The sequence below is a fragment of the Palaemon carinicauda genome, chromosome 33 (genome assembly GCF_036898095.1).
Source record: "Palaemon carinicauda isolate YSFRI2023 chromosome 33, ASM3689809v2, whole genome shotgun sequence".
NCBI classification, from domain to species: Eukaryota; Metazoa; Arthropoda; class Malacostraca; order Decapoda; family Palaemonidae; genus Palaemon; species Palaemon carinicauda.
The window spans coordinates 5,948,984-5,973,003 of record NC_090757.1 but is presented as its reverse complement, the minus strand read 5'-3'; the positions used below and the strand labels follow the sequence as shown (position 1 = coordinate 5,973,003).

The following is a 24,020-nucleotide window of genomic DNA, read 5'->3' as shown; positions in this document are numbered from 1 at the left end:
GGCGGCTCCATCCATGATTGAGCCAGCCATGCCATTGTCCCGGCCAGCCCCATCCAAGCATCGGAGGAGGCCGCTGACATGGCAGGGTACTTAAACCCCACGGATCTCCCCGGGAAGGGGTAGACCTATGACGGGTACCTCCGTCCCAGTGGCTTCATCCGTGATGGAGATAGCCGCTCCATCGTCCCGGCCAGCCCCATCCAAGCATTGGAGGTGGCTGCTGACGCACCCATGACGGATACCTCCGTTCCGGCGGCTCCAACCATGATGGGGCCAGCCATGCCATTGTCCCGGCCAACCCCATCCAAGCATCAGAAGAGGCCTCTGACATGGCAGGGTTCTAAAACCCCACGGATTTCCCCGGGAGGGGGTAGGACCATGACGGCTCCATCCGTGACGAAGGCAGAGTGGTTTTTCCCTGAGCGGGTCGAACGGGGATATTGCCTCTCCAGTGCCTGCCTCGGTGGCCGCGGGAGAGGGAGCCCCGCACCTTTGCCCGGTGCCTCTTCGGCTCCGTCCGCCCGTCGGATGTAGAAGTTGGCACACATAATCTTTCCCTTGCCTTGCCCCCTGTAGGGGAGCTTCGACTCCTCAGTTAACCTTCAGACCCTCCTACTCAGACTCCAGGAGAGGGCGTTCAGGCCGCGGCTCTCGAAGGAGTTAGGAGGGGAGGCCCCCCCCCTACTCCTGCTGGCGCCTCAGGTGGGGGAGATGCCTCAAACGATATTGGCAAGCATGGCGGGACCACGGAGCGGATCCGGGGACCATAGCAGTACTAAAGGAGGGGTACAAGCTTCCCTTCCTAGCGGACCTCCACCTCGGATCCCAGATCAACAGGCGGAGTGGTTGGCATCCAGAGACCCCTGGAGAGTAGCAGTATTGCAGGAAGAAGGCTCAGCTATGCTGGCGAAAGGGGCAGTAGAACCAGTCGAGAACCGAGTCCAGGGTTCTACAACAGCCTCTTCCTGGTGGAAAAGGCGACAGGGGTCTGGAGACCTTTCAGCCCTCAACAATTTGTGTACAACACCGGCTTCAAGGTGGACACTCCGAAGTCGGTCCTAGCGACCTTGAAGGAGGAGGACTGCTGAGGTCCATAGGCCTCAAAGCCGTTTACTTCCAGGTCCCTGTTCATCCCTCCAACAGGAGGTTCCTAAAGGTAAATTGGAGTACCAAAACATGGCAGTTCAAAACCCTATGCTTCAGACTATCGACAGTCCTCAGGGCTTCACGAAGGTCTTCTCAACAGTTTCAGGCTGGGCGTACGAACAGGACGTCCGCCAGATTCAGTACTTAGGTGACTGGTTGTTGCTTTCAGTCCCAGAGGAAGTACTGAGGGAGCAAGACGAGAGGCTCCTGCAGTTCTGCAACGTCTTGAGTATCATCATCAACCTGGAGAAGTCCCGGCTGATTTCCTCCACCAGGATGACCTACCTAGGGTTGGTTCTAGACTCTCGGATGGCGAGGGCCTTCAAGGTGGACACTCCGAAGTTGGTCTTAGCGACCTTGAAGGAGGAGGACTGCTGAGGTCCATAGGCCTCAAAGCCGTTTACTTCCAGGTCCCTGTTCATCCCTCCAACAGGAGGTTCCTAAAGGTAAATTGGAGTACCAAAACATGGCAGTTCAAAACCCTATGCTTCAGACTGTCGACAGTCCTCAGGGCTTCACGAAGGTCTTCTCAACAGTTTCAGGCTGGGCGTACGAACAGGACGTCCGCCAGATTCAGTACTTAGGTGACTGGTTGTTGCTTTCAGTCCCAGAGGAAGTACTGAGGGAGCAAGACGAGAAGCTCCTGCAGTTCTGCAATGTCTTGAGTATCATCATCAACCTGGAGAAGTCCCGGCTGATTTCCTCCACCAGGATGACCTACCTAGGGTTGGTTCTAGACTCCCGGATGGCGAGGGCCTTCCCCTCCGCGGAGAAACTGGACACCCTGAAACAGATACTCTGGCCCTTCCTGTCGGGCCAACCCAGGAGAGCCAAGGTCTAGCAAAGACTGAGAGGACTCCCCGCACTAGATAGTCCTGGTGTCCCCAGAGATGAAGGAAGTCCTGGGGTGGTAGCAATCGGAACGAACACCCTCAAGGGTATGCCCTTTTCTGCCGACCCTCCGGAGATGCTCCTGTTCACTGGCGTATCCAAGGAGAGATGGGGTGCTCATCTTCTCGACAAAATGGCAAAAGGTAAATGGGAAGTCGTGGAGACGAACCTGCACATATACGTGCTGGAGATGAGGATCGTCCATCTACCCTAGGGAAGTTCCGGGGATCCGGGGTGCGACAACGCCACGGTGGTGGCCTACGTGAAAGAGCAAGGAGGACTAAAGTCGAAGGAACGGTGCAATCTCACGATGGAGTTCCTAGAATGGGCTGAAGTGGAACAAATTAAATTTTCAGCCAGGTTTTCTCCGGGGAAGAGGAACGTCCTGGCCGACGGCCTCAACTGGAAGGGTCGAGTGGTAGGGCCCGAGTGGTCCCTACACCCAGAAGTGGTCAAAACCCTCTCCCTTAAGTGGGGCTCCCCGGTGTTCGACCTCTTCGCCACGAGACTAAACGCACAGCTCCCCGTGTTTTTGTTTTCCTGTGCCAGATCCAGCGGCAGCGTTCGAGGATGCCTTCCAATGAGACGGACGGCCAACCTGTGGGTGACTTTGGTAGCGCCCTGGTGGCCAGAGAGGGAGTGGATCTAAAGGAACTGGCATGCCTTACACCTGGGACACTTCCAGACAGACCAGACATTCTCCGGCAGCCTCACTTCCAGAGGTTCCACGAAAACCCTTGATCCCTCCTTCACGTGTGGAGGTTATCGAGCGTCTCCTGAAAAGGGAAGGATTTCCGTCGAGGCCAGCATCAAGGATGGCAGGGTACCTGAGGCGTTCGTCAGTCGAGGTGTACCAGGCGTAGTGGGATACCTTTTCTAAGGGGTGCTCCTCGAAGAACATCAGGCCATTAGGGGCCTCCATTCACGAGATAGCAGACTTCCTGGTCTATCTCAGGGACGAAGTGGGCATGTCCATCCCAAGTCTTCCTCCTGAAGGACATAGGCCTGGATGCCTCCAGGTAGATCTCGACGCTCTTCAAGAGCTTCGAGCAGTCGTTTTTCCCCCAAGCCATTAGAGTGCCCCAGGGGGATGTGGCTAGGGTACTTGAAGTTGATTTTGGAACCTCCCTTTGAGCCTCTAAAAGACATTCTAGACAAGGAGCTCACCCTCAAGGCAGTCTTTTGTTTAGCTCTGGCATCAGCAAAGAGTAGGTGAGATTCCTGGCCTGTCGTACGAGATCTCACACTCGAAGGGCTGGCGAGATACTACTTTCAGATTCTTACCCTCCTTCGTAGCCAAGACTCAGAATCCAGCTGTTTGGGACCTTAAAATGGAATTGTTCCCAGTGCCAGCTTTTCCTCGCTCGGACAACCCGAGGGACTTGCAGTATGCCATTATTTAGAAAGGACAGCTAGACTTCATCCCAAGATCAAGAGTCTGTTCATTTTCCTCAGGACTGTGAAGGAGCCAGTCTCCAAGAACACTTTCTTCTTCTGGATAAGGCAAGTGATCGTCAGGCCCTACAGTAGTGCAGGGGTCCCCTTTCCAGGAAAGCCCAGACCCCATAGCATTAGGAGTCTAAATGCTTCTTTGGCATTTGAGAAGAACATGGCAGTGGGCCAAAGCCTGCGGGCAGGTACTTGGTCTAACCAGTCGACCTTTACGGCTCACTGCTTGAAGGACTACTCGAGAAAGTCCCTGGGCGGGTTCTCGCGCGGTCCCGTCATTTCCGCGCTCCAAATGGTTTAAGGGTGTAGCCCCAGTGGTAACTGCGGGTAGCTAGTCCAAGAGACACAGGTTCCTTCCTGAGCCCCTTGTTCTTCCTTCCCCTATTCCCTTACCGGAAATGGCTCGGTTAGCCCCCTGAAACTGCCATGGGATACACTATCATTGGAAGGACATGTCTCCTAGGATTCTTGCTGAAGTGAGTTACATAGACACTAAGATGGTTTTTTGCGTAGTTTTCCCTTTTTTCTCGTGTTTTCTTTGAGGTCAGCAGAACCTAGTCTCCTACCTAGGTTCCTCTTCTATTCTCGTCACGGTCTCTAGGTCCTGAAGGACACTCCCACCTCCTAAGGTATAAGTCTCCTAAGAAAGTAGTTCGAGGTAAGTATTCTGTGTTGGAACAAATCACAAATTTTAAGTAATTTGTATTGTTCCTAACAATACTTACCTCAAACTACTTTCGGGTAATGGCCCGCCCATCCTACCCCGAGTGCCTTGCTGGACTTCATAGATACCTAAGCTATCAAGAACTTACTGGAGATCGAGACCTGAGCAAGCATGCTCTCTGACCTGGGTGATAGCCTCAGGGCATGTTCCACTCCACCTGAGGTTGCCCCTCATAGAAAAAGGGACTAGGGGTAAACTACACAAAACTCTGGTCGGTTGGGAGGAGATCCCAGATACTCCTAAGAAAGTAGTTCGAGGTAAGTATTGTTAGGAAAAATACAAATTACTTAAAATTTGTGATATTATTCCCTATAAATAGCTACAGGTTTGTATCATTAGGAAAAATACAAATTACTGTACAGTACTTCCAAATTTATATTTGCTCATTTTAGAATGGAACTTATGAAAAGCTTGAATTTATCAACACACATACTGTACTGTTGGTAATATGCATATGAAGTATTTCAGTTTATTTTTATCCTTATCTTTTTTCAGTTCTTTTATTCTGAATGTCCAAGTGCACTTATGTTATAGCATCCGCATCACCCACTTCCATCCCTTCACATTTGCAGAATCTCCTGTTTGTTGCAAATTTATATGCCTCAAACATCAGGTTTAATTGAAAGTGGTCTTTGCTCCCGGCCCAAATTATGTACAGTATCCAGTTGGGTATTAAATTGAGGCACTGATCTTGGGTTTGGAGGCCATGATCCTTGTGGCTTCATCTGTGCAAGGTTTGCGATGGCTGCCAATCCCATATTATCTTTAACTTTGCAATCTTTGCCCTTTGGTGACAGTGACTGGATCTTGTTTGTTCCTGTCTTTTAAATTTTGGCCATTTCTTTACCTTAGTTGTGGCATTGACTATACCTGTTTCATAAACCAAGGCTGCTGTTCTGGCATCTGTTGTTCTGCCATCTTCTGTCTTCTCTTCAGTGCATCATTTAGAGGGTATCCCACTGCCTGAATCTTGTCATTTTAATTCATATAAGGATTTTATATTCATGTTTTATTCAGAATACAAGCTTTTAATTTGTTAACACTTGAAAATATTCCTGTGCACAACTGCTTTAATTGTTCAAGACTTCTGTTTTGCAGATAAATGAGGTAAAGGAATAGAACTTTGTAACAAGTAAAGTTGGAATTATTTGGTAATGTTTGACATTTCTCTACCTCTAGCAAGACATTGGAGCATGAATAAAAACAAAATTATTCTGTCCACTGTAGATATCTCTCATTGTAAATATGTTGTTTGGTATACATTATTATGAAATTTGTATTAACTTGATATATTTTTTACTTTTCAGTCAGAGTTAGACAAGTTTTGCGAGGCAGCAGATTCTACATATGGGTGCATTTTATTACAAGGAAGAATTTTATGTGGAACCAAGAATTTCTGGTCTTTATCCCACATTGAACTAGTCTTATTGCCACTTCTGGTAGCTACAAATCTTTGCACAGTAGCAAGAGACATGCCAATATATCTCCCAAATAAAAGTCCGAATGTAAGTCTTTTCAAAACGATCCAATTCTTTTAAGTGAAAATATATTTTCCGGGAATATTTATTTAGTTGGGTTTGGATCATATTCTTGCTTTGACTTTGGAATATTTTACATATGAGAGTTTAATAGGAAATTTAAAATTTCATCTGAAATATCTTGATTTTAAATGAAGTAAAGAAAAAGATATATAAAACAGTTGAGGTAGGTCATTATCTATTTCACCAAACATATTGATGTCATGTATCCATATCTTGCTTTCAAAGTTATTTCTTGACATTTTTTTTCAACTTTTGAGCTGCTTCTTGTGAAGGAGTTTTATGTAATATCTCTGGATATTTCTAAGATATTCAACAAGGTTTTATATAAGGCCTTGTTAGTTAAACTCCTTGGTTATTGCTTCAATATACATTTTCTAAACTAGTTTCTAGTTTCTTGTCATTTGCAATAGCTGTAACTTAATGCCTATGGGTAAGAAGGGCAGACTCTTTTAGGGTTTCCTTTATTTAGTTATTAGTTTAGATGATATTTGTATTGGAGGTATCACCCCATTTATTAGGTTTTTTCGTTCTTTTCAGGTGCCTTTTAGAATGCTAGTGGTACGATTAACTGTAAACCTCTCTATTCTTACATTATGTGGGCCAACTCCAACCTTGAATGAAATGATGAGATCAGCATCAACTTTTTGGGCTCCGTCATACCAAATTATTGAAAGCATATCAACATTAATACCATGGAATATCACACCACATATACTCTCCCAGTTGGATAATGCAGTTATTGGGTAAATAAAACACTTTCTATCTGTTGCTATTGCACTTTGAAAGTTCTGGTAATTGATAGTTTATTTGTCATTTCTTTCTACAGTACAGTACTATACAGTAGAGTATCTTCAAATTTTAAAAGACGTTAACAGTTCCAGAGCTAAATTGCTCATATGTTAGCCTCATGAAAAAGCTAGAAAAGCTTGAAAGTTGTAAACTCATGCTTCAGTAGGAGCTATGAATTATATTAACTCTGGAGAGCGTTGTGTATATGAGAAAATATTTTGTTCAAAGCACTTGTATTCTGACTCTGGAGGACATTTTACATATGAAAAATTATTTGATGTTTGTATCACTTATATTCTGATTTTTAAATATTATTGTTTATTATTGTTTTGGTGAAGATACGCTTGATTTTATTTCAGTGAAATATAATTTGAAATTAGGAAATAGATATTTATAAATTATTTGAAATATCAGAATATTGTATATGAAACCAGAATATACAATCAACTCAAAAATTAATTATTTGGAATAAAATAAGATATTGGCAAGTGTAAAATTTGTAAACTACAAATTAGATATTGTAAATTTACATATTTTATGTTCTTTTATGATGGAAATTTTTTTTTCCAGACTACTTCTAGTCAATTATGATAATAAAAGGTGTGTCAGTTGTGTTCATTTGAATGAAGAGTCAAGAAATAGGCCATTGAGTATTACAAAAAAAGTTACTGCTTTGCGGTCAGTCTACAGGAGTCTTGTTGGTCCTTTGCTACAACCTCCAGCGATGCCACCAGATGACATACCAGCAGGGGTATGTATGCCTTAATTTTTAGAAAAGATAAACATCTTGTATCCAAATAACTTGAGTCGTTGCCCAGTAGTTCTAGTTCAGTTATAAATCATAAAGTTTGGAGTTTTAAAATAAACAAAGATTTTATTAAAAAAAAATTTATTTGTGAAAAAAAGGAATTTAGGTAAATGGGTAAAAGAATATTCAAGTAAACAGAGGTCCATGAGGGAATATTCAAGTAAACTCAGGTCAGTGAGGATTAGAAGTTTGGTCACGAGGAACTATGAAAATTTGTTGATAAAAATGAGTTTATGTTATGACTAAGATTTTGTTTTTAAATATTTAACTTAGCCGGTGAATATATAATAGCTGCAACTCTGCGGCTCGACAGAAAACACACTCAAAAAACTCGCGAGCGATCGCTATGAAGGTTGCGGGTGTGCCCACCAGCGCCAACTGTCGGCCAGATACCACTCTTGCATGTAAACAAACCCTTCAATTCTTCTCTGTCGACGTTGACGACAAGACGTATTCATACTCGCTGTAGAACCTGGAGTTTTCTCAACATATTTGGTGAAGTACTTCATTTTGGTTTGAGCTTTCGCAGTGCAGGTGTTTTTCCTCAACATAAACTCTTGAACTCTTTATTGAATCAGATTATTTGTTGATGACTTGGATTGTTTTTGGAATTTTCTTTGACTAATTCAAAATGGCTGACCCTTCTCAAGTACCTAGATTTCGAAAGTGTAATGCTAGGGACTGTAATAGGCGTCTTCCAAATGCTTCTCTCGACCCACATACTGTTTGTTCCAATTGTCGGGGTAAAACCTGTCAATTGGGAGATCGGTGTGAGGAATGCGTGGGCCTTTCGGAATTCGATTGGCTCGAATACGATAAATATGCACGTAGACTAGAGAGAGATAGGGTAAGGAGGAGTTCATCTAGGTCTGTAGATTTTTCCTCTCCACATGCCCCTGAACCTAATCCTTCCCCTGTAGTGGTTGTTCCTAACCCCCCTTCTAGCACTCAGGAACCGTCTATGCAAGACATGTTACGTGCTATTCATGCCTTGGGGGAAAGAGTTGAAGCGTTAGCAACTAATCGTAATCAACTCATGGCTGACGTGAAGGAACTTAAGTGTCATAGTGCCACGGCGGAAAGTGGGAAAGTGATTAGTGCGCAAAGTGTTGTGAACAGTGTTGCGACCGAGGGTTCGTCTGTTCGTGCCTGTCGTTCACCTAGTCCGGGACCTCTTGCAAGCTCCCAAGCCCAGGGGAGAAGTAATGTCGTACGACTTATGGGTTCGAGAGGCCTTGATCAGCGAACAGACGTTCCCTCTATGGTATCAGGCGTATCTCACCAAGATCGCCCCTACCATAAGACGAGAGAGCCCATTTTTTCCTCGTCTTCCGAAGGCTTTTCACGCAAGAAACCGTGGAGCAAGGTTTCTAGGCCTCTTAAACGGAAGTCGGTCCCTTCAGGACAGGTCCAACGTCCTGGATGTAGTCATTGGGACAGTTCGGACCCGTTGCAGTCATCGGATGACTGCTCGCTGCCTAAGCAAGGCAAAGTTGTGCCGTCTCAGACGGTAACCCCGTCGGTTACCGCACCCATTCCCATGGACCCAAAATGGGTTATACTGCAGGACATGCAGTCTAAGCTTGCGTCCCTTATGGAAGACTACAATGCCGATAAGGTTTCCGTTGAGCCTAGCCGTTTATCTCATCGAGATCCTGGCCTTCAGCCACCCAAACGTTCATTTGTGTGTCCTGTTGACGCTGGTGTAGCCAAGTCACGTCAAGCAGTTGGGGTAGAACCACACTCGATGCGATCTCGTGTGGATTTTCAGCCGCATTTGGACGTTAGGCAACTTGCTGATGCGCCTGGTGACGTTCAGGACGTTCGCCAACCATCGGAGTTGACTTGTTTTGACGCTGAGCGTCAACTTCCGCAACCTAGAGTTGTTTTGACTGCTCAGACTAGGCGGTCTAAGCAGTCTCGGGTGGACACTGTGCGTCCTCACGCACCTGTTGTTGTTGACAGTTCCCAGACTGTCAAGCAGTTACAGGACGCTGCGTCCTGGTCCGCCACTTATGCACCAGTGCTGGTGGACGCTGCGTGTCAAGCATTGCCAACCCCTTTGCTTGTTTCTCATCAGTTGTCAGATGAGGAACTTTCGGATGAGGACGTTGCTGACCCTCAGCCTGAGGATCATCCTTCAGATATTGATGAACCAAGAGCAGTTCCGCCATCTATGGACTTTAAGAAAGTCATGCTCATTTTTAAAGAGTTGTTTCCCGAACACTTTGTCTCTGTGGCTCCTCGTTCGCCGCCGTCTGAGTTTGTTTTAGGCGTACCTGCTGACATGCCAGCCTTTACAAAACTTGTACTCTCTCGCTCGTCCAAGAGAGCTTTACGGCTTTTAGGCGATTGGTTGGAAACCAAGAGGTGTTTAGGGAAGACGGCCTTTGCCTTCCCCCCATCTAAACTCTCGTCTAGATCGAGCGTCTGGTATGCCACGGGAGAAGTTCTCGGCTTGAGAGTCCCTGCCTCTGCCCAGGGCGACTTCTCAAGCCTTGTAGACTCTCCCCGCCGCCTAGCCATGAGACGCTCGAAGATTAGTTGGTCATCCTCGGACCTTGACCATCTACTGAAAGGCATTTTTAGAGCTTTTGAAGTTTTCAACTTCCTTGACTGGTGTTTGGGAGCCTTAAGTAGGAAAATCTCATCGGCTGATAGAGATGTCTCCTTACTCATTATGTCCTGCATGGATAAAGCCATCCGCGATGGATCCAATGAGCTCTCCTCCTCGTTTACTTCAGGAGTCCTTAAGAAGCGAGAGTCTCTTTGCTCTTTTCTGTCGGCAGGAGTTACTCCCTGTCAAAGATCTGAGCTACTCTTTGCCCCCTTATCGAAGTTTTTGTTCCCTGAACTTTTGGTTAAGGACATAGCTTTGTCACTCGTGCAGAAGGACACCCATGACTTGGTAGCGTCCTCTGCTCGCAAAGGGACTCCTTCGACTTCCTTTTCTGCTAGACCAAGGATAGACACTCCAGCGTCCAGGTTTATTCCGCCCTTTCGTGGCAGAGCTCCCAGCAGGGGAAGTACTCGTGCCGAAGGAAAGAGAGGAAAGAGGAAAGGAGCCAAGTCCTCACGTGGCAGAGTCTGACTGCCCGCAGCTTCAGACAGCAGTAGGTGCCAGACTCAAGAACTTCTGGCGAGCCTGGGAGAAGAGAGGCGCAGACCAACAGTCTGTGAGGTTGCTCAGAGAGGGGTACAAAATTCCATTTGTACACAAACCTCCTCTAGCGACTTCCCCCATCGATCTCTCTCCCAATTAACGAGAGGAATCAAAGAGACAAGCCCTGAAACTAGAAGTGTCTCTTTTGCTAGAGAAGGGAGCGGTGGTCAAAGTCTCGGACCTTCAATCACCGGGGTTTTACAACCGTCTCTTCCTAGTACCGAAGAAGACAGGAGGTTGGAGACCGGTGCTAGACGTCAGTGCTCTGAACGTCTTTGTCACGAAGACAAAGTTCACCATGGAGACCACGAAATCAGTCTTAGCAGCGGTCAGAAAGGGAGACTGGATGGTCTCTCTCGACCTAAGAGACGCATACTTCCACATCCCCATTCACTCAGATTCCCAACCTTTTCTGAGGTTTGTTTTCGACAATGTGGTGTACCAGTTTCGGGCCCTGTGCTTTGGCCTAAGTCCTGCTCCTCTCGTGTTTACGAGGCTTATGAGGAATGTGGCAAAATTCCTCCATTTATCGGGAATCCGAGCCTCCCTTTACTTGGACGACTGGCTTCTCAGAGCCTCGTCCAGTCATCGCTGTCTGAAGGATCTCAATTGGACATTGGATCTGACCAAGGAATTGGGACTTTTGGTCAACATGGAAAAGTCACAGCTGATTCCATCCCAAATTATACTGTATTTAGGGATGGAGATTCGCAGTCCAGTTTTTCGGGCTTTTCCGTCTACCCCCCGAATAGATCAAGCCCTGCTCGTAATCCAAAGGATGTTGAAGAGAGAACGTTGCTCAGTCAGGAATTGGATGAGTCTAGTAGGAACTCTATCATCCCTGGAGCAGTTTGTCTCGCTAGGAAGGCTACACCTCCGACCTCTCCAGTTCCATCTAGCTTTTCACTGGAAAAATGACAAGACGCTAGAGGCGGTCTCAATCCCGATTTCCGAAACGGTAAATGCATGCCTGAATTGGTGGAAAGACAATATCAGTCTAAGAGAGGGACTTCCCCTAGCAGTTCAGAAACCAAACCACGTTCTATTCTCAGACGCATCGGATTTGGGTTGGGGTGCGACCCTGGACGGTCGGGAATGCTCAGGTCTGTGGACCTCAAGTCAGAGGAGCATGCACATCAACGGCAAGGAGCTTTTGGCAGTCCACCTGGCCTTGATGAACTTCGAGAGTCTCCTTCGAAACAAAGTGGTGGAGATCAACTCGGACAATACCACAGCCATGGCTCACATTTCAAAGCAAGGAGGCACCCACTCCCTGACACTGTACGAGATCACAAAGGACCTGCTCATTTGGTCAAGAGATCGAGGCATCTCCCTGTTAACGAGGTTTATCCAGGGCGACTTGAACGTCTTAGCAGATTGCCTCAGTCGGAGGGGTCAGGTAATTCCTACAGAATGGACCCTCCACAAGGACGTGTGCAAGAGGCTTTGGGCGACTTGGGGTCAACCCACCATAGACCTCTTTGCAACCTCGATGACCAAGAGGCTTCCAATCTATTGCTCTCCAGTCCCAGACCCAGCAGCAATACATATAGACGCTTTTCTCCTAGATTGGTCTCACCTAGACCTATATGCATTCCCACCATTCAAGATTGTCAACAAGGTACTGCAGAAATTCGCCTCTCACGAAGGGACAAGGTTGACGTTAGTTGCTCCCCTCTGGCCCGCGAGAGAATGGTTCACCGAGGTACTTCGATGGCTGGTAGACTTTCCAAGAAGTCTTCCTCTAAGAGTAGACCTGTTACGTCAGCCCCACGTAAAGAAGGTACACCAAGGCCTCCACGCTCTTCGTCTGACTGCCTTCAGACTATCGAAAGACTCTCTAGAGCTAGAGGCTTTTCGAAGGAGGCAGCCAGTGCGATTGCAAGAGCGAGGAGAGCTTCTACCATTAGCGTTTACCAATCGAAGTGGGAAATCTTCCGAGACTGGTGCAAGTCAGTATCTGTATCCTCGTCCAGTACCTCTGTAGCCCAAATCGCTGATTTTCTCTTATACCTGAGAAGGGTTCGCTCCCTGTCAGCTTCCACGATCAAGGGCTACAGGAGCATGTTGGCTTCGGTCTTCCGGCATAGAGGCTTAGATCTTTCCAACAATAAAGATCTACAAGATCTCCTTAAGTCTTTTGAGACTTCTAAGGAACGTCGTTTGGCTACTCCTGGATGGAACTTAGACGTGGTCCTAAGGTTCCTCATGTCAGACAGGTTTGAGCCTTTACATTCAGCCTCCCTGAAGGATCTCACTCTTAAGACTCTTTTCCTGGTGTGCTTGGCCTCGGCTAAAAGAGTCAGTGAGCTTCATGCCTTCAGCAAGAACATCGGTTTTTCGACAGAAAAAGCCACTTGTTCTCTTCAACTTGGTTTCCTGGCCAAGAATGAACTGCCTTCTCGTCCTTGGCCTAAATCTTTTGATATTCCTAGCTTATCAGAGATCGTAGGCAACGAACTAGAGAGAGTATTATGTCCCGTTAGAGCTCTTAAGTTCTATTTAGCTCGTACTAAGCCTTTACGAGGTAAATCTGAAGCGTTATGGTGTTCGGTTAAGAAACCATCCTTACCTATGTCAAAGAATGCTTTGTCATATTTTATCAGATTTTTAATACGAGAAGCCCATTCCCACTTGAGTGAGGAAGACCGATCTTTGCTTAAGGTTAAGACGCACGAGATTAGAGCTATAGCAACCTCCGTGGCCTTCAAGCAAAACAGATCTCTGCAAAGTATCATGGACGCGACCTTTTGGAGAAGCAAGTCAGTGTTCGCGTCATTTTACTTGAAAGATGTCCAGACTCTTTACGAGGACTGCTACACACTGGGTCCATTCGTAGCAGCGAGTGCAGTAGTGGGTGAGGGTTCTACCACTACACTTCCCTAATTCCAATATCCTTTTTAATCTGTCTCTTGAAATGTTTTTAATATTGTTTTATGTGTTGTTCGGAAGGCTAAGAAGCCTTTCGCATCCTGGTTGATTTGGCGGGTGGTCAAAGTCATTTCTTGAGAGCGCCCAGATTAGGGGTTTGATGAGGTCCTGTTGTATGGGTTGCAGCCCTTGATACTTCAGCTCCTGGGAGTCTTTCAGCATCCTAAGAGGATCGCTGGGCTCCGTGAGGAAGACAGACTTACAAGGCAGAGTAATCGTCTAAGTCAACTTCCTTACCAGGTACCTATATATTTTGGTTTTGTTATACTGTATTGATAACTGTCAAAAAAACTCTTAGCTTATACGCTGTAAACTTAATTAACTCTGGCCTCTACCCACCGCCTTGGGTGTGAATCAGCTATTATATATTCACCGGCTAAGTTAAATATTTAGAAATGATATTTTAATTATAAAATAAATTTTTGAATATACTTACCCGGTGAATATATAAATTAAAGACCCTCCCTTCCTCCCCAATAGAGACGCAGCGGGACGAGAAGAATTGAAGGGTTTGTTTACATGCAAGAGTGGTATCTGGCCGACAGTTGGCGCTGGTGGGCACACCCGCAACCTTCATAGCGATTGCTCGCGAGTTTTTTGAGTGTGTTTTCTGTCGAGCCGCAGAGTTGCAGCTATTATATATTCACCGGGTAAGTATATTCAAAAATTTATTTTATAATTAAAATATCATTTTTCAAAATAGAACTTTCAAGTTCAGTGGAAGGAATGTTATTTATGAAAAAATAGGAATTTTGGTAAATGCAAATATCGAAATAAGCTTTGGTCATTGAGGAAATATTTGATTAAATTTGGGTTCCATGGGTTCCATGAAGACTAGAATTTTTTCTCATGAGGAACTACATGGTATGATCTTTATGTTTGAGTAATTGATTTAGGTTATTTTAGATAAACCAAGAAATTTTTAGAGGTTCTAATATTTAATCTTACAGGTTGGTATATTAAGAAGTGTTCATTTTTTTTTATGGAAACAAAAATCATTATATAACTAGCATGCTTTAGCAGTGATGCAACCACACTTAATTTGCAAATACACTGAGAATGTTTTAAAAGATCAAAAATTTATTTTATAGAAAGTGACTAAGAAGTATATAAACTTACTTTGTCTGGCAAAGTAGCATATCTAGCCAGTGGTAATGAGACCAAGAATTATATAAACTTACTTTGTCTGGGAAAGTAGTATCTCTAGCATGTGGTAACATTAGAAAGGCCTGCGTTACTACTATGAAAGTGTTCACATACATCATTGCCAAATAATGTAAATTGACTGTAAATCAGCATTAAATAGATATAGTTAAACTAAATTAATAGAATTTATTACCAGAATATCTTTTTAATATGCAGTCAAAATTTGAGAATACAAAGATATCTCAATTTATGCATGCATGCATGTGAAAGAGAAGGGGAGAGAGATTTGTGCATTATTGGGTATTGGAATTAGCCACCTTTCAAGTTTTTTTTTCTGTATAATAAATGTTTTCTACAATAGATCTATTCTAATTAGTCTTTATTTTTTCACTTGTGCCCAGCACTTTAAATTAAATGATGTTTTGTCAATTTTATGTCATGTCGTATCCTATTGCAATTTCCATCTTGATATTATGCATTAAAATATTGCGTTAAGACTGTACAAATGCATAAAATTTCTTTGAGCCAAGTTGTGAGAGAACTCAAAAGAATTTAACCTATTTTGTTTGTTTACTTTTTATTTCTAATTGATGAGAGATTTTATATGTAGGTGAAGGGAGTTGGGTCGTTTCTTATGGTGCATTTAAGGGAAGTAAAGATTTTACTCTGCTATTTTATGGGTAAATAGCTTAATTCTATTTTATTCATAGATAGTCTAATTCTTTAAAGTAAAGAACTTTTTCATTGGTAAATAGTCTAATTCTTAAAAGATAATATCTTTTATAGATGAATTGTTTAATTTTTGAAAGAAAAGAACTTTGTGGGCTGTCCAAATGGTTTCATGACTGTTCATGAGATTTCCCCAGTATGCATTGTAGCTGAAATAGCAGGGTGCTCATTTAGCATGTGAGATATATTGGGTTTGGCTCTCCACTTCTCTTTCATTCATCCTCACACATCTTTTGCACTCCTCAGTTTCTTGATTTCCCCTATTACCCCTGAGGTTCAACCTGTCCCTTCACAGGAAGTTTATGAACTGTTCTTAGTAAAAAAAATGGTAACTGATTTATCAAAATTCTTCAGTACCGCAATTTCACTCTTAGCTGCTTCTTGAATCTGTATTATGTGGTCTTGTTTTCCTGAGACTAAATAGGTGGAAAGGACTTTGTCTGTTATTCCCATGGTCTTACCTACAGCCAACACTAGAGCTGTACTGACTAATTCTTATTTCTTTTATGCAGTTTCTGTGCTATCCTCTACTACTTTTGTGCTTTCTGGCTTTGTTTGTAATGTAATCTTGGAACCCCTTCATTAGAGAAAGGGCACCCCGTTTCTCTCAGGAGTGTCTGTGCAAGGACTTTGCCTGCTATTCCCATAGGCCTTCGTGATGGAAATAATGAGACCTCTGTGCCCATTGGTTGTCGAGCTTCTGTGCTATCCTTCACTCCACATAGCATGGGTTGGTTCGCCTCAAATACAGCTTTGAAACACCTCCTGATATGAAGACTGACTTAATTTTGTGAAATCTTGGAATCTACAGTATATACTTTTCTTTGCTCTTCTTTTCTGTATAATATCATACTAGGGGTAAGGCTATTGGAGTGATGAAAATGGAAACTTTTAAAATCAGTGATAATGTCAAAAATGAACTAGCATCATATAGTATGCCATATAGACCTCAGGTGAGTATAAAGATAATTGATTTTATTATAAAGGTACCATTTTTCTCCATGATCTGTTTAGTTTATTTATAACATGTTTTTTTTTTCAGTTTCATCGTGACCACGTACCTTTAGAGTCTTATATCTCGTGCGATTCCTTTAAAGTGTATGTTGTACAGTCTTCGCCATATCATCTTCTAGTCTTATTCCCTCCAGCTCTTCCAAGTCATATAGCAAGGTAAGTTGTAAGTATGAAAAGGGAACTGTTTACATCAGGTAATAGGTAAATACATTTTTTTTATTTCTATGAATTCTAAGACTATTACAGAATGTGATTTGTATTTAAGCTGTTGATATCTTTAATTATTTGTGATGAGAAACAAAATTATAGGATAGAAAATATTACATCTGTCAAAGGTATTGACATTTTGGTTAATTTTGTCTCTTGTCTTGTAATTAGAATAGATGTCAAAAGTAATAGATAGATTGCAGTGATTTTTTTAGATTCATCGCATTCAAGAGTAAATTTAGATTAATATTTTCATCTCAATTGAGTTTATATTATTATTTATTTCTTTTTTATTATTGTTATATGTTTCTTTAAGAAAAGGGACAATTTTGCCATAGGTTTGAAAAAAATTATAAATGATTTAGAATCTTTAGATTACCATGCTAATTTAGTCATTTGTGGTTGATATTTACATCTGTTGAAGTCATGTGTGTTAGTGTTTAAGAATCATCATAATTACCCATGTGTTGCTAACTCATTAATCAGCAGTCATAGTGGAGATGGGTTGATTTCACATCTAAGAACAGATTACTGAGTTTGACATAAGTACAATGGACTTGAAATGAGCTTGTATCTCTCGTGATGGCTTGTTTGGTAGATTCTACTGCTGTCAATTGTTTCAACTCCGAGGCATAGGTTCTAGTCTTTGCCTTGTCAGAAGCATTCAGCATAAAAGAATTTTCAGGGGGTATATATTCCCAAGGTTGAATTCGATATTAAATGCCCTTATGGTTGATATATAGATATATAGATAGATATATGAAATATCTTAATTCATTTTTACAGTTTGATGCAAAAGATTTAATGTAAGGAGTCCCGTGGTAATATCCTACAGAGGTTAAATAATGTAACTTTCACTGATAGAGGTTGCTTCTTAGGTTAATGAAGATTTCATGTTTTTCATGAACTTGTATAGACATTGGTTTATAGTTACAAGCTTTGTGAATTGGTGGCTCTTATTATGGAATAGAAGGTTTTTAAATATCGTCCATTTATTTATTTTTCATTCTTATATTTACAGACAAGTAAGTCTCAGAACACTATCAGTCTTTACAAAAGGAAAGGGCCCCAAACTCTGAAACTGGTAAGGTATTATTTTAAGCAGTTGTATTTAATTTTGGTTATGGGTATTCTTATTTCATTAAAAGTCTCTACTTTGTAATGATGTTAGTTGCTTGAATTCTAGAGAGGTTTTACATACTAGATACAAATGCTATGAACTTGTGCAGTATTTGCAAATGTAATTAAAAGTAAAATTTAATATATTTTTATTAATGAATGTAGTCTGTTGGAAAGTGAAATACAGTATATTGTTTTACTTATGAAAAATTACCTGCAATATTTGATATACCTGTAGTGGTAGTACGGTAATTGTTTTTATCTGAATATTTTTTCCCCTTTTTCCTTTTCAGGAGGTCTATAGTTTTCCTTATAGCAGTGTTCCTTTTATACTTTGTATGAGGTTACATTGCATATTTTGAGAATTATGCACAACATACCTCAATTCTGTTGTTTTTTAGAGCATTATTTTTATTAGATTTATTAGAAATGGTCTTTAAAGAATCTATGAATAACTTATGAAATGTGTTATTTTAACAGTTTACTCTCATTAGATGAAAGCTGAAACTTAATATCTATCTTCATATAAAATTATTTCTGTTCAGGGATCATTTCCTGAAATAGTAATTTGAATTAAGATTGCTTATTGCATTTCTATAAATAATTTTGTTCTTGTAGGTCTTAAAATGAGTATACCATTTACTTTACTTCATCTTTTAGCCGGGATATTTGTTGCTGTAAATTTCCTGTACTTTCTCATATAGGTCTAGAGTGTACAGTATATCGAAATTTCAGTGCTTTCGCTCTTCCTTCTGTTTTCCAAATATATTTACTTCTGAATATTTCTAAAGCCTTTTGCCATGACTCCAACATACACAAACGTAAACCAAGTTTGAAGTGAATTTCAGATTTTGCAGGTGAGATTATGATAGTTATAAAATTTTTCATGGAAGTTATGATTTTCATGTTTTCATGATGTTTTTTAATGGTCATTCCCTTCACCAACTTCATTGCAAAGGTTATGTTTTGATAGGGGTGTATTTATTGGATTGTATGTCTGTCTGTGTGTTTGTGATTCGTATAACTCAAAAACTATTTGACCGAATCTCATTAGATTTGGTGGGATGATTAGCCATTATCCAAAGACAATTTAATTAGATTTTGAGAGTGATAGGGTCAAAAGTCAAGGCCAAGATCACAAAAAGGTCAAACGCGTCTTTTTTCTATATCGAGGCCAATTTTTATATGATTTGAATGAAACTACTGTATCGTCAAAATGTGCACAATTAACTTGCCTATCTTGTGATGATGATCTTGTGATATACAACATTTTATAGTGATATGATTACCCTTGTTTGTTTGTTTGTGATTTGGATAACCCAAAACTATTTGACTTAATCTCATGAAATTTGTTGAGATGATTGGCCATGATCCAAGGATAATTTGATTGAATTTTGGAAGTGATTGGTAATAAAAAGTTAATAAAAAGGTCAAAACGTCCTTTTGCTATATCATGGTCAATTTATATCAGATTTCCAGGAAACTAGTGTGCGCTCTACTGAGTGTCCGTTCTAGTTTGATTTTTTGTCATCTAATTACCATTGCCATTGCCTGAATATATGTTAATTTTTGTAAAATATTGGTGGCCTTACTCTTCATGTTAGATTATCTAATGTAAATGAGCACAAAATATGTACCTTATAGGAAGAAAAAGAATATATTTTTCATATACAGTATTTGTACAATAAAGCATTTAATGAACAGAAGCACAGGATTTCAGCATTTTGTGTAGCGTAAAATACATATAGTATTTTGTTGAATTGGTCTATAAACCTCCCTCTTTAATACCATATATTATTTTGTTCCGTAACTGAAATACAAACCACGCTATTTAATATGGATATTACTTTTGGCGTAGCTGAAATGACGAGCCATTAGAATTTTAACGAGGGATTACTAACCCCTCGCTAGTTAGCGAGGGGGTAGGGAGGGGTAGCTTGCTACCCCTCCCCCCCTCACACACCTGTGATTAGCTCACTTTGCTTTTGGCTCGGGTGACGATCAAACGTGTCTGCTCCCACCCTCGCTTATATGACAGCCGTTGATCTTTGTTTTTTGCTTTTTCTTTTCAGTGTGTTTGGAAGTTGGCCTCTACCATGCGGAAGTGTCCCGGCTTACCTGACCGCCCTTGTGGAACGTTTATGTCGGCGGTGGACACAGACCCTCACACTTTATGTCCTTTTTGCAGGGGCCAACGGTGTGAAAGAAATAAAGTATGTGGTGAGTGTTGGAAGTGGTCTACCTCCCAGTGGGAGAGGTTTTCCCGGCACTGGAAGAAGAAGACCAAACGGGATCTTTCTCCTCCAGGGGTTTCCTTGAAGAGAGAAAATCCCAAGGAGACTTCTTCCGTAGCCCGAACCTCCTCCGAAGCTCCCACTCGATCAGTCTCTCCCGAGAGGCCGTCGAGTGGTAGCGTAGGCCGTACTTACGTTCACCAACCTTGGGGTTCGGGAGAGAGAGTTGCCGCCCATAGCGAGGCAGCTCCTCCTCCTCCCCCGGGGAAGGATATTTCTGATAATGTTTTTAACAATGATTTGTTGCAGCTTTGGGCTTCCTTGGGGCTTCAGGGTTCGCCCTCCAAGGAAACCCTGTTTGACATAATCAGATTGGGGGCTGCTGTCAAACAGTCGCCGACGGTAGCAGAGGTTGATCTTCTGTCTATCGTCGACGTTGTTGTGGCAGGGGCTTCCGACAAGTTAGGTCAAACCCCTGCTATGGTTCCTGATGCAGCTGAAGGCTTAGTTCCCCCCTCCGAACATCCTTCGAGGGAGGAGCTAAGTCCAACGGTCTCTTCTGCAGGTGATTTTCCCCCTCGGGGGAGTTCACTAGCAGAGACTTCTCTTCGGAGGACTGCCGATGGTCTGCCTGCTGCCCCCAGAGGACGATCAGACGGAAAACTCTCCCTTCTCTTCGCCGTAGAGGCCTTCCTTCTCCCCTCAAGAGAGTTAGGAAGCGCCTCTTCGGTTCTTCATCTTCGCAGTCCCCCGCAGAGGATCCTCCTCGCCGAGCACCGACCGTTGCAGCTGTATCCTTGTACCTCTCTGCAGATTGTTCACGATCTCCTTCACCTGCCAGACCTGCTGACCTCCCATCTCCATTCCTGGCCGCTGATGCGCTGTGGACGCCCACGCACCCCGCTATCCAACGGGCATCGGTCCCTACAGGGTAAAAGGGGCTTTCTCACATTGTGAGTAAGTCCCTTAAGCACCAGATATCCCCTGCGCGCCAACGTTCTCCTGCACGCCCACACGCTATGGCGCGCAAGCGCTCTCCTGCTGTTCCTGAGACTGCACTTCAGAAAAAACCTGTTCCAGGGACAACGCACCAGCGATCTCCTGTGGCTGAAACTACGCGCCAGCGCTCTCCTGCTCGCCAGCGCTCACCTGCGCGCCAGCGATCTTCTTCTCGCCAGCGCACATCTGCGCTCTCTCATCCTGATGCGCCCCACGCTCGCCCACGATCTCCTGCTCGCCAGCGCTCTTCACCTACGCGCCAGCATTCGCCTGCGCGCCCACGATCTCCAGATCTGGGCGTAGGAGGGAAGAATCTTTCTTCTCCTTCCCGTCAGCGATCTCCTGCGCTCCTTCGAACCTCGCCTGCTCGTCAGCCCTCGCCTACGCGACATCGCGCGCACTGTTCCAGCTCCTGCGGTGCGCCCTCCTACGCGCCCACGCGTATGCGAGGTATCACCTCCGTGCACGCAAGCACTTGCACACCCTTCGGCACACTCTCTGCTTTCGCCAGATCGCGCACCTGCGCGTCACCGATCACCTGCGGCCACTCGCCCACGTGTCGTAGATCGCCTGTGCGCAGTCGCTCGCCTGTGCGCCATCGCTCGCCTGCGCGCCATCGCTCGCCAGCGCGCCATCGCTCGCCAGTGTGCCATCGCTCGCCAGTGCGCCATCGCTCTCCTGCACGCCAGCGCTCGCCCACGCGCCCTCGCCATCATCTCTGCACGCCTGCGCGAACCAGGCAAAATCCCATCGTGCGAGCACCAGCGCGATTCCCAACGCGATCCCCAGCGCGATTCCCATCGGGATTTACAGCGCGAGCCCCCGCGCGAAGCTACAGGAACGAGAGCCTCCAGGCTGTCATCTTCACGTTCCCCCCCGCAAGTGCAGATCAGCGCTCCAGCAGGAGGAGGGAAATACTCCGGATAGGTCCAGGAACCAACCTTCTTCCCTTTCTTTCCAGGCAGGCCCAGTTGTAGTTTCTACTCCGAAGGATTGCCCGATCCCCTTCCCTTCAGAGGGAGTCTCTGATAGCGCAGCTGTCAGTAAGCAGCCATGGTTCGGGCCCCTTGTCAGAGCCGTCATGCAGGCTTTCAAACCTGCCTTCTCTGAGTTGGGCCTCAAATCAATGGCAGCTCCTACCCCACTAAAGAGGAAGAGAGGAGTAGAAGTCGTGGTACTGAACTTCTCCCAGGGCCAAGCTGGCTCCTCGGAAGTCCTTGAGGAAGGCTCTTCCCCCCCCCCAGACTTTCTCTCTCTCTCTCTCTCCTGTGGACGACGATTTTCCGTCCTCAGGGGAGTCTACCAAGGTGAGACGTTCTCCCATTGCACCAATGGGAGAAACCCCACCTCGTGCAGGAGAATCGTCCCGGGATGGGGGCAGAGAAGATCCCACAGACGTCGTCGTTGGAGTCCTGTATTCCTCCCAGGAGGGAACCTAAGGACTCTAAGACCATCCCCAAGTCATCTTCAAGGATTCGACCAGAGCCAACAAGACCCTCAGAGAACGTCCACGTGTCCCCCCAAGAAGAGCCTTTGGGGACGGGAGACTTTGCTGCCAGTTCTCCAGGAGGGGAGCCACAGGAGTCAAAGCATGCCTTCTGGCAGGTTCTGACCCTGATGAGGCATCTCAACGGGTTCCCGGACCCTGAGATTCCTCCTCAAGAGGGTAAAGACACAGTCCTGGACCGAGTCTTTGGCACTCAGAAACCCGCTAAGACCAGTGCGGCTTTGCCCTGGTCCCAAGGGGTGAAGAGTGCCAGGGATAAGGTTGAGGGCCAGCTCTCCGAACTCGCCTCCTCCAGCCATTCCACTGCTGGCAACAAGCTCCTCCCTCCTCCTCGTATCCACCAGAGGAGGTACTTTGAGATCATGGAGGAGTCTTGCCTGGCTCTCCCCATGCACCATTCGGTGGAAGAGCTCACCAAGGGAGTCCCTCTAGAGAGGCTCTCTAGCCGGCAAGTGTCTTTCTCGGCGGCAGAGATCCTAAGTCAGGAGAAGGTTGCGAAGTGTGCCATGCAGGCTACTTCGTGGCTGGACGTCTGGCTGGGGTCTCTTGGCATCCTGTTGCGATCCGAGGACCTGTCCAAGGAGAGCACCACGAAGGCTCTGGAGACCTTCCTCCTTTCAGGCACCCGCACCATTGAGTTTCTGGCCCACCATGTCTCAAACTTGTGGGCCAATTCCATCCTGAAACGACGTGATGCAGTGACAGAGAGGTTCCACACGAAGGTCCCAGCCGTCGAGGTCAGCAGGCTCAGACATTCTTCCCTTTTGGGAAAGAATCTGTTTGAGCCTAAAGACATGGAACAGGCAGCTGTGAGGTGGAGGAAGTCCAACCAGGACTCTCTCCTACATAGGGCTCTTACATCAAAGCCCTATAAACCTCCAGCACCTCAACAACCTCGCCCGTCCAAGACGACGAAACCGGCAATGGCAGCAAAGGTAACGGTGTCAAGCCCTTTCCTGTCAAAGACAAGAAAGGCAAAAAGTCCTCCAGGGGAGGGAAAAATCCTAGAGGGAGTGGCCGAGGCTGCAAACGCTAGGATTGGCAATCCCCCTGCATGTCCACCAGTGAGGGGGATGCCTACAAAGTTGCGCAATCAGGTGGCAGCAACTCGGGGCCGATTCCTGGACGATTTCCGTAATCAGTCAGGGATATCGCGTCCCGTTCACAACATCTCTACCTCCCCTGACAGCGGATCCAGTGTCGTTGAGCTCCTTTGCCATGGGATCGGCAAGGGGCCAAGCCCTACGGGCAGAAGTCGAGACAATGTTAAAGAAGGACGCTCTCCAGGAGGCCGTCGACGGTTCCCCAGGCTTCTTCAGTCGACTCTTTCTTGTAAGGAAGGCATCTGGAGGCTGGAGACCAGTCATCGACCTCTCAGCTCTGAACAGGTTTGTCAAACAAACCCCATTTAGCATGGAGACGGCAGACACAGTCAGACTTGCAGTGAGACCACAAGACTTCATGTGTACACTGGACCTGGAGGACACGGACTTCCAGATCCCAGTCCATCCGTCTTCAAGGAAGTACTTAAGATTCAGCCTAGACAACAAGATCTACCAGTTCAAGGTGCTTTGTTTCGGTCTCTCCACAGCACCTCAGGTATTTACCAGAGTGTTCACTCTG

At 44.8% G+C, this 24,020-nt stretch overlaps 1 protein-coding gene across 1 annotated transcript in view; it reads left to right on the top strand.

Moving 5' to 3' along the window:
• LOC137626057 (protein fuzzy homolog) overlaps nt 1–19,510 on the top strand; it is an 86,355-nt gene extending 66,845 nt beyond the window's left edge. Inside the window, exons 5-10 of the mRNA XM_068357140.1 lie at nt 5,518–5,715; nt 6,289–6,494; nt 7,111–7,291; nt 16,360–16,487; nt 17,560–17,622; nt 17,951–19,510. Of these exons, the coding sequence (XP_068213241.1) occupies nt 5,518–5,715; nt 6,289–6,494; nt 7,111–7,291; nt 16,360–16,487; nt 17,560–17,617 (771 nt within the window). The 3' untranslated portion in view covers nt 17,618–17,622; nt 17,951–19,510. The remainder of the gene's footprint in view (nt 1–5,517; nt 5,716–6,288; nt 6,495–7,110; nt 7,292–16,359; nt 16,488–17,559; nt 17,623–17,950) is intronic.
• The last annotated feature ends 4,510 nt before the right edge of the window (nt 19,511–24,020 follow it).